General features: G+C 37.1%; 2 protein-coding genes across 6 annotated transcripts in view; one reads left to right on the top strand and one right to left on the bottom strand.

Annotated features, from left to right (window-relative positions):
• FAM149B1 (family with sequence similarity 149 member B1) overlaps nt 1-5,025 on the top strand; it is a 58,789-nt gene extending 53,764 nt beyond the window's left edge. For all 4 annotated transcript variants that reach the window (XM_025049334.1, XM_025049333.1, XM_025049332.1 and 1 more), the window contains 4 exons: nt 180-303; nt 532-657; nt 3,509-3,584; nt 4,670-5,025. In XM_025049334.1, the coding sequence (XP_024905102.1) occupies nt 180-303; nt 532-657; nt 3,509-3,584; nt 4,670-4,743 (400 nt within the window). In that variant the 3' untranslated portion in view covers nt 4,744-5,025. The remainder of the gene's footprint in view (nt 1-179; nt 304-531; nt 658-3,508; nt 3,585-4,669) is intronic.
• Nucleotides 5,026-5,858: 833 nt separating this feature from the next.
• The window catches only part of DNAJC9 (DnaJ heat shock protein family (Hsp40) member C9), a 5,395-nt gene continuing 461 nt past the window's right edge, over nt 5,859-10,792 (bottom strand). Inside the window, exons 2-5 of one of the 2 annotated variants that reach the window (XM_006915520.3) lie at nt 10,616-10,756; nt 9,769-10,023; nt 7,845-7,931; nt 5,859-7,252 (exon numbers count right to left, since the gene is read on the bottom strand). In XM_006915520.3, the coding sequence (XP_006915582.1) occupies nt 7,133-7,252; nt 7,845-7,931; nt 9,769-10,023; nt 10,616-10,756 (603 nt within the window). In that variant the 3' untranslated portion in view covers nt 5,859-7,132. The remainder of the gene's footprint in view (nt 7,253-7,844; nt 7,932-9,768; nt 10,024-10,615; nt 10,757-10,792) is intronic. The other variant, XM_015592204.2, reaches the window with a different exon arrangement.

Raw genomic sequence — 10,792 nt, 5'->3', positions numbered from 1 at the left:
TCTGAAAAAAACCCAAACTCTTAATTTTCCAAAATCTTTTGAGAGCTCTTTTAAAAATTAGCTTAAAGCTTTCTGTGTGTGACATTAAACTCCTCTATCGTCATTTATTTGATTCTAATCAGTTTGCTTGTATCGTTATAACTTTGTTTTTGTGTCTTGTTCTCTGATGGGACCTGCAGCCCAGTGGCGGCCGACTCACTCTCTTCTCCTTCACCAATGCCCCTGAGTCGAAATAATCTGCTGCCACCTATTGGCACAGCTGAAATGGAACACTTGAGCACTGTGGGATCACAAAGGCAAATGGTATGTCTTTCCATGTGCTTATAAAACTTCATGGACAGTAATTCTGTAGGATCTATGCTCTGGTCTTAATTTATATTTTGTTAAAAGTACATACAGAATTCTATTTTTGACAATGGAATTGGGGGTGCTTGGCCTGCAGTTACCATACCTGCTGGGGTAGATGTAGGACATGCACAGATCCCACTACAAATTGTTTTAACCGTTTCTGTAATTTTATCCCCTTCACAGAAAAGCCATGGCGATACCAATCGAGCTCGAAGTGCAGTGGTGGATGAACTTAACCATCAGCAGCCCCAGGAGAAGCTCCTTTTACCTGACTTTTTCTCCAGGCCCAACACAACTCAGTCATTTTTGGTAGAGTGACCTATTTCCTCTATGATCTTGACATTCAGGGGTCAGGGGGAAGGTGGGGGAGGAAAAAAAATAGTTTGGTAGACTTAAGACTTTACATAGTGGTTAATCAACTCTGAGAATAAAAGTTGAGGTTCTGAAAATAATAGTAATGTTGTAAGTACGTTTTGTTGAAATTCTAACTAGTCTCTGCCCCTAGTTCTTTTAACTTGTAGAAAGAATAAGGTAAAATGCAAATTAATCCTGAAACATCACTGGAGGCAAAAATGACAACACAAAAGCTGTCCTACTTTGGGCACATGAGAAGGCAAGGGTCTTTGGAAAAGACAGTAATGCTGGGAAAAATTGAAAGCAGGAAAAGAGAAAGATAAAATATGAGATGAATTGACTCCATAATAAAAGCAATAGGCATGAGTCCACAGAGGCCGAGGAGGGCTACTGAGGACAGGACATTGTGGACATCACTCATTCACAGGGTCACCAGGAGTCAGAACTGACTCAGCGGCACCTAACATACAAAATGTCTTATACATAAATTACAAATTCTAAACAATTTAGATATTTCTGAGAAAAAGCAAAAATAATAATAATACATAAATTACAAATTCTAAACAATTTAGATATTTCTGAGAATAAGCAAAAATAATAATAATAATACATAAATTACAAATTCTAAAAATTTAGATATTTCTGAGAATAAGCAAAAACCCCAGTGCATATCAGGTCAGCATAACTTCATTCTCTAATGCTGCTCTCATGGAGTTATACCAATAGTGGTGTCAGATTATAAAGTGGGTTGGCAGATGATCAATCTAAGACTTTTTCTTTTTTTTTTTTTTTGGTACATTTACCAGCCCCTTTACGTCTAAGCAAGATAGGAAACACCTGGTTAGGAGACTGGAGCTCATGCAATTGACTTTGCCCAATTGTAGGCCATGAGCTCAGCCCCACCTCATTTGCTTTGTGGCAAAAGGGCTTGGAGAGCCTGGAGAAGTGACTGGGGCTAAACCCAGTGCCCAAGAATCAGGGGCTGCACAACCTATATAAATTTTCAGGATGGTGGTGTTTGCAGCCCGCTTATCTCAACTCATAACCCTTGAAATGTTACAGCCTAAAGCACCACTCGATTTTTCCCCTACTAGAATAGCGCGAATTAATGAATGGCATACTATATTAGTTTCCTAGGGCTGGCGTAACAAATTACCACTAAGTGGCTTGAAACACTAGAAATTTATTCTTTGTTCCAGAGCCTAGAAGTCCAGAATCAAGGTGCTAGGAGACAGCCATGTTCCCTCTGCAGACTCTAGGGAAGAATCTTTCCTTGCCTCTTCCTAGCTTCTGGTGATTGCCAGCAATCCTCGGTATTCCCTGGCTTGCAGCTGCATCACTCCCATTTTGGCTTCTATCTTCACATGGCCTTAGCAAAGTTTGTGTCCAAATTTCTCTCTTACAGAGATACCAGTCATTGAATTTAGGACCCACCCTAATCCAGTATAACTTCATCTTAACTTGATTGCAACTGCACAGATACTATTTCCAAATAAAGCCACATTCTCGGGTTCCAGGTGGACATAAATAGACCTCAAGAGGCTTGATTTAGGGCGAGATTCACCCAAAACATGGTCAAAAAAAGGGAAAATGTGACCATTTGAGTCTTACTCAGTGTGAACCGTAGAAAGTTTGAAAACCTTTATTAAATTTGTCTTCTCTTAATTTGATCTAGGACATTAGTTAAGCAGTGTTTGATATTCTATAGCTAGATTCTATATCGAATAATTATTTTTTGATTGCCTGAGTAAAAGTGAACACATGAAAATATTTCAAAGTTTCTTCTTTTTCAGTTTATAACAAAAGTAAAAATGTCTTACCATAGCCATTTCTCTCTCAATTTGCTGTCATGAAAAGGGAGATGAGCTAGTAGTCATTATAGCTAAGAGTACTAGAGCTGAGTCCTGGGCTTGGCACTGCCAGACTAGTACTCTGCGCCTTGGTGTTCTCATCTAAAACGGGAGTCGGCAAACTATGGTTCATGGACCATCTGGTTTACTACCTGCTTTTGTAAATAAAGTTTTATTAGGGAAGAGCCACCACGCTCAATCATGTACTGTCTATGGCTGCTTTCCCAGTACAACAGCAGAGTTGAGGAGGTGCAACAATGGCAGTCTGAACCATAAAGCCTAAAATATTTACTCTCCTGGCCCTCTACAAATTACATTTGCTGATCTTTGATCAAAAACATGGGCTTCACCAGAAAAAAATTCCCGAAATCTCAATTCTAGTGCTCTGACAGGGAACTGAAAAGGATGTTTTTTATTCCAGAAATGCCAGCAAGACAGCATTGATAGCTTTTTAAAAATATATTTTGCATTTTAATATTTTAGTCATATCTTAAAATCTTTAAAATCCTTGAGGTGATTTTGAAATGTTTGAGTTTCATATTGAGAGTCACAAGTAGGGAGAAGAAGTCATGGGTGTTTCAGCGCTGCTGAAAGGCTGTCTTGCTGTTTTACAGTCAGCAGGCAACAAATCAGCCAAAATTCCCTTGGCAGTCAATTACAAATATTTAGAAATATTAAACCATACAGATTTATAAATGCTAAAATTTTCTTAAAGGCATATTAATAAAGTTGTAGAACTTGCAATTTTTATGTTAGTAAAAGGCTTTGTGGGCCTCTGGCTTGGGATTTTTTCCGTGGCACATAACAGAGTGCACTCAGCCGACCTGACCCTCAGATTGGCAGATGATACCATTTTCAGTGTTTTTTTAATTTCCAGGTTTTCTCTTGTAAAACTACTAACATATTATCCTTCGGGAGATACTGCATTTTAAGAATTTGTCTCTTTTCTTTTTCAGCCAGACACACAGTATTGTCATTCATATGCTGTTGAGTATCATCAGGCCCGACCTAGTAGGGGATCTGCAGGGACAGGTGGGGCCATGACTCTTATTTTACTACTGTATGGATGTTAAGATCCTCCCTTTCTTATTTTTTTTCTATGCTTATTTTCCCTTTCTCCAGACTTTATTGTTTTGTTTTCCTGCATCTTTGTAAGTCACTTTAAGTTCATTTTGGAAGATGGGATATAATAAAAAGAAACCTCTCTTTGGGCTCAGAGCCAAAAAGTTCCAGATTTGTTTTCTCTTATGTAAACTAACTTTTCACTCCTCTGACAAAGTAAACAGTACTTAAATTTCAGCCAAATAAGTCATATTCATAACATTCAAACATTGTTTTATTATTATGTAGGCAAAATCCATATTGCTATAAACTGCTTTAGTCAGTTAACCTGCTAGGCCAAGGTAAAACAAAAGAAATTCTAAAATGTCCAGATATGCTGAATCCAATTCTATCCCATTTAGTTTTTTGATTTCTAAGTTATATTCTATAGCTTCTATTTTCATTGGAGTGATGGAAGAAAATTATGGATATTTTAATTCTTCCTATAATGGTGGTCTTCCTATATGGTCTTCTCACCACCATCAGAATCATTCTTTCTCATTATGTTGTAGGTGACATTTAAAAGTACTGAGCAGTTGATATGCTTCCTGTTAATAAGATTAATCAACAAATACATTAAAAAATAATCTGCCTTCAACCCATCTCTGTGGTCCAAGTGAATTCTCTTAGTTCACTTTCTAGCAGCAGTTTAGTAGTTTTTGAATGCTTTCAATGGATTCTGTTCTTGGAAGAGAAGTAATCCTTCCTCTAAGCTAGATATTACATTTGGCCATGTTGATGGTCAGGTGAAACTAGTGCAACATTTAGTGAAATGAAAGACATTTTAGTCCCTTTCAATTAGTGGGCTCTTCTCTAAAACTAGGTTACTGCTTTCATCTTAATATTATTAGTTTTTACATAAAATATCTAAGGTTTTTTTATTGCCTTGGTAAATACATTCTACTACTTAGTCCCAGTCTCCAAATTTATTGGAGGAAAAAGCCCTTAGGTAAGAATTTGAGATTACCAAATATAGACTATTAATGTGACTCTATAATGTCATTTTTGTCTGACAGGTCCTCAGTTACATGGGTCTACAAAATCTCAAAACAGAGGTGGACCAGTCTCTAGAACCAGGCAGGGACCATAGGGCAAGAATCTGCTTCAGGCTGCAGGGGACATATGGGAAGATTTGATGAATCAGTGTTCACTCATCGTGTGATGCAGAGCTTATATATGAGACAACCTGAAACCATCTTCACGAAGAGTTATTTTGGTACAACTGACTGAGAAGAAAAGAGTATCTGCCAAAGATTACATGGGTACTGTTTCTATCTCCAGTTACTGTTTTCTTTCAGCATAAGTGAACCTATTCCAATGGACAGTAAAGTTTGTACCCAAAGATTTAACAAATGAATAATTACCCCCAAATCACTGCTCATGTTGTCTGTTAACAATGATCAGTTCAATCATTATGTGATTCTATGAGACTATACATACACAAAAAGCAGCAAATGATTATCTGATAACATTATCACTGGCTTTCGAATACTTCTGCTTGTATTAATATATGGAGAGTTGTACTCAGTTTTAACTCATTTTTAAGAGATAGTGCTGTTAAAAATCTGAGCTACTCATCAAACAGATGTCATTCCTAAAGCTTTCTCTTTAGATATCTAATCACACAGGCAGATAGAGTGGAAGGGGTAACTAAAAACATAAATGTTGAACACTGGTGTAAAGTAACATGTGAAATCATGCATATATTTATTTCGGCTGTGCCAGCTCAACTTCACAATGCCTGCTTGATATCAGGTTATGCTTCTTTTTTTTCTTAAAGTACTTTTTAGTGGTCATATTTTTTTTACAAATATTAAACTCAACTTGCCAGTTTTCTCCTGCAGTTCTAAGAAAGTCAATTAAAAAATTTATAGAATCTTTCTACTAGTGAGCCAGATGCAATTCCTTAAAATTTCAGAAACCCAAAACCCTAGTTCAGTATAAACACATCCTAAGAGCAGAAGTAGAGAACTGTGGTGTTCTTCTGATTTTACCTTGGATCTTTTCCTGAGTGTACTCATGAATGCAGCAATGGTTTTAACTATGGCTTAAATTTATTTAAATTTCATTGAACTTTAATTCTGATGATCATACCAGTTTTAGATCTTATTGTTAATCTTTAGAGTAGATAAATTCAAATGATCATAAATTGGGGTAATTTTCTATTATACTAGTGTGCTAATGCTATCATATGAAGACAGATGCTTCAAGCAACCTGCATTAAATTATATTTTTAATACAATTGAAGAGTATTTTTTAACCTGTTTGTAATCACAAACTGAAAACGTGTCACATGCTTACCTCACATAAATTGATACATAAAGCTTAGTAACAGAAGGCTTGTTTTATGCATATGGTATTGACTATATTAGCCTACAAATCAGATTTTAAATTGAACAGTCCCTACAAAACTTTCATATATTGTAATAAATACATACCAATTCAACTAAATGTTAAAGTGAAAATATATGTACTATTCTCAGAAATCAATGCCATGTGTGCACAATAAAAAAAAACCACTGGATCAAGATGGCTTGCCTTTCAAAGTTAGAGTTAAGAGTCGGAAAGTGCCTCTAAGAAGTCATTTACCCAAAATCCATCAGCCCTTTCATAAATGAGAAAACAAGTTCCAACAAGTTCAGTGACCTGCTTAATGACATTCAGGCAGTATTACAACATCTCTTTATGCTACTTAAACTGGGCTAACTCCTGTAATGCTGACTAGGACTTTTCTTCTCTCTTCTCTAAACACCATTCGTATTTTTTCTAGATCATATTTTAAATGATCACTGGGCTATTTTTATTATTAAATTTTACAAATGAAGTATACCAATGATAAATTAAAACTTGTCATTTTTTTACTTGTTTATTTAATCATGTATAAGTCTTATAAAGATGCCTGAAGTAATGTGAACACCTGTTTATTTTGTACTTCAAGCAAAGAGTACAGAGCCTGGTTGAGTAAAACAAAAAGGACAGAGGGTATATTCGAGAATATTAAGACTAAAAGCAAACTGTCAAGTATTTGGAAGACAGATGTCCAGCCAGTGTTTTGAAGGCATTCTAACTAGGTACAGTACCTGTCCTAATAAACATGCACATCACTCTGAATACTCTGCAGCTCACTCCTGTGTGGCAAAATGACAACTGGTAAAGGACAGACCAGCATTCTAGATAAGAGTTTCTTGTACAGAAGATCCACAGAAAGAAGTGCTGTCTGGAAGTATACCAACCTCCTCCTCTTCCCTCAATTATCACCACCAAATTCTTTCCTTTGAGGACTTCACAGAAAGTTGGGATTTCTAGAATATACTAAGATCAGGTTGAGAGATTCTGGGTTACATAATAAATCTGAATAATTTAAGCAGTAAAGACAACTCTTCTCAAGGGTTGGATTAACTTTTGTCTTCAAATCTTGACTGTACCTTGCCTATAATGGCACCAATTAATACCTAACGACTTTTGAAGAGAAAGTTCCATTATTTCTTTTCTTTCTTGAGAGCTGTTTTTTTCCCTCCTCGTTTGGAAGGCTTGCAGTACTTTGCTTCCATCTGAGCCAGAAAATTGTCCATTTCCTTTTGTCGATCCTTTTGTCTGCTCTGTTTGAGAGTTAAAACACAAGCTTTCAAAACACAAGACTATCCACAGAGACAAAAGTACTTAGTCGTTGCCAGGGGCTGATGGGAAGGGAGAATGGGGAGCTGACTGCTAATGGGTAAGGGGTTTCTTTTTAGGGTAATGAAATGTTCTGGAATCAGATAATGCTGATGGTTGTACAACTTGATGAATATACCAAAAACCAATGAATTGTACACTTTAAAAAGATGAATATATGGTACGTGAATTATGTCTTAAAACAGGGGCCCCCAACTAGTACTGGTGCATGGCCTGTTAGGAACCGGGCTGCACAACAGGAGGTGAGCAATGAGTGAGCCAGCGAAGTTTCGTCTGTATTTGCAGCCGCTCCCCAGCGCTAGCATCACCGCCTCAGTTCCACCTCAGATGACCAGGCATTAGATTCTCATAGGAGCACTGTTCCCTGGTGCCAAAAAGGTTGGGGACCACTGTCTTAAACAAACAAACACACACAAAAACCCCACGACACTATACATATACTTCAAAGAAAACATTAGCAGTAAGAATCAGAACATGAAAGAAATGGCGGCAACCTTCACAGTGTGCCACGTTTACCTGAATGACTGCTTTCAAGTTATCTACTCCTTCATCAAGTCCCAACTCCTTCCTGCTCATTTCTGCTTCTTTAGCCTCTTCCTGCGCCTAAACGAGAAACTCATATGAATGACTCCATGGCAACCTAGCAAATGATAAAAATACACCCTCTTTGCCAAAACCAAATCTATGACAAGACCCTTTCAATTTGAGGATTATACAGATAAAAAGGATAAAATTACACAAATATGTCATTTATTAAAAAGCAAAATTGCTGAATGCAAGCAATATATCCTCTGATTCCAATAAGCATTTCCGAGTTTTTGCCATTACTACTTGCTAGGGGTAGCACATTGTTTGGTATTAATAAACCACGTGGTAAGAGGAAAAAAAATAAAATGCAAGGGAAGTTAAGAAAGGTCACAACCAAAGATGCTCTCAAAAATATTTCCAGGACAGAGGCACCTCAGATTCCTCCTCTGGAAACCCAATTTACTACAGGTGACTAGTGGCAGCCTTGAAAGCAACCCTGGTTTAAAATTCCCCCTAAGTAATCAGAATAAACACTAGCAAATTCAGTTTTAACCTTTCTTTACCCGACTTCAAAGCCGCCTTCTTTTGCCAAATTTTCCTAGAGCACTGATGCCAAAATACCACAAGGATACCTTGGAAAAGGTAAGTTCGTTTTATTCTTTCAGGGCAACAATTAAGACTATTAAAAGGCCCCAACCCTCAGTGAATTTTCTAAATAGCAGTAAATACTATTAATACTGGGAACGATAACACATTAGAACCTTGTTATTCCAATAAAGACATAAAGTTTCCAGTGTCTACAGACTTGTTTCCAATTGCTTTGTTTTAATACTCTATCCCCCTCCCTAAGTTTGCTAAAATCTCTTTCCCAAAACTCTAGGAAAGTTTCTCAAGCTAATATCCAAATACTGAATACAGCTGTGCTCAGCTTCACCTGAGAAAATGATTACTGACTTAAACTGTCAGTTTGAATCTAATCAGATGTAGCTTATGAACCAAAATGATGATCCTGATACATTCCACTTCTCTCAACTCAACACACATGTCAGCTTTCCCTTCCGTGCATCTTATATCTAAATGCTGTAGAGCTACCTCCACTCCCAGTTCAGCCATATAAAATAAGGTATTCACCTCAGGTACCAATCAAAGGTCTAAAATCTTACACCATCCGCTCTCCATGGAGCTCCCATTATGAAAGCCAGGTTGAGGCAATGGTTACTTTGGTACCAGTAACCATTGATCAGAGGCACAGATGTTTGCTACTTTGAATCTACTTCCTCCCAGAACCCCAGCTGTCTCTAAGCTCCTATCTCCTGTCATCTTCCTTACCCCAACCAACTCCACAGTTTAATATGCATGTAAAGGGCACACAGACTTCAATCCTGATTCTCCACAAAAGTTTTCCCTCAAAGGGTATTTTAAAAGACACAATTAAAATAAACTAAATAGTTTGTTTAAAAAATGTGTAATCTGGGCCCAACTCAAGAAACTGGGCAAGAGCAAAGTAACCTGTAATACCAAGACACAGCTTTTTTAAAAAAGAGTCTCTCGCACCTTCTCCTCACCCCTTAACCACGTGAGAACCATTGTCTAGCCTATGTATCTCGACTACATTACTGTCTCCTGAGAAATGCCTCAGGAATTGGCCCATATGAAGGATATTTCAGTGTTATTTGAAAATGATATTAGTTAAATAATCTACACAGACAAATCCTCTTGAGCACAACATACTAAGAAAAATAAAGTTTCTCTTGATGAGCGTATGCTCATTTTATTAGATGAGAACTACATAGCAAATTAATCTTTCTCCTTATTTCAGCAGTCTTATCTATATTTCCATTATTGCAAATATCCTCAAATTCTTTTTGGAAGCATTCAAGATATAAGTAATAAATAGCATTCAAAATCTTACCCTCCTTTTCCTTGCATTCATCTTTTGCTTCGATTCTTTGACAAAGGCATTATATGAAGGGACCTCTCCGGCATCGATGGCCTGCTGAAGAATGTTCCTTATCCTGGGTTCTTCTGTATACTGTACACACAGCACAGACTCCATGATCTGATCCATGTCCCCCTTGAAGTCCAGATAGGCCTGTTTAACATCAGCCAGCTCTTCTTCAGAACCTTTGTATGTCTTTTCAAAAGCTTGAATGTCTTCTAAAGATATCTAAATAAATAAGAGATATATGCTTTAACTTTGATAATTTTAAATAAAATGTATACTAGTAAAACTAGACTTAGGCGTTGAAATATTTCTTCCCAAATACAACAGGTGCTTGAGTTGAAATAGTTGCAAGAAATCAACGTTTCTATGCCAAAGCTTTTCCAGAGTTCTCCCTAGTCCAACCTTCACAACTGCTAACCATAGACCAGGAAAATTTAAGTGGAGTTTCCAAAGATGGGAAGGGACCCAGAAAAACACTCAGGACTTACATTTGGATATGTAAAATATAGCACATGTTGTAAAAAATTAAATCCCCTCTTTTCACTACACTCTAAATCAATAGGTAATTAAAGACTCATTTCAATAAGTATGTGTGAACATACGAAAACACATGGTTCAACCTAAGGTTTAAATTATTTTTCTTCAAAGATTACAGTATATTATCTCCTGAGAAACGCCAGTGATATTTATATTTCGAGACTAAACAGAAATTCCTCATTCCTACAAAGTACAAAATGCGAGACTTTAGAGGCATTCAATAAACGTTTGTTGAATGAATGATAATAGTCACAAAGAAGTCTCCGGAGTCCTCTACCTTTTTAAAGAGTAACCTCCAATACGTTTCCCAGTCTCGATCTTGATTGAGCACATCAGAATCCTCGTCCACCGTTCCCTGCTCATCGTACACTGCTCTCTGCTCTTTGTCACTCAAAACAGAATAGACTTTCCCGAGGATCTGCGAGGGCAAGAGCCTGCAAGTCACCTGCCCCTC

Source organism: Pteropus alecto, unplaced genomic scaffold (genome assembly GCF_000325575.1).
Source record: "Pteropus alecto unplaced genomic scaffold, ASM32557v1 scaffold155, whole genome shotgun sequence".
NCBI lineage: Eukaryota > Metazoa > Chordata > Mammalia > Chiroptera > Pteropodidae > Pteropus > Pteropus alecto.
This window is presented reverse-complemented; position numbering and strand designations above follow the sequence as displayed.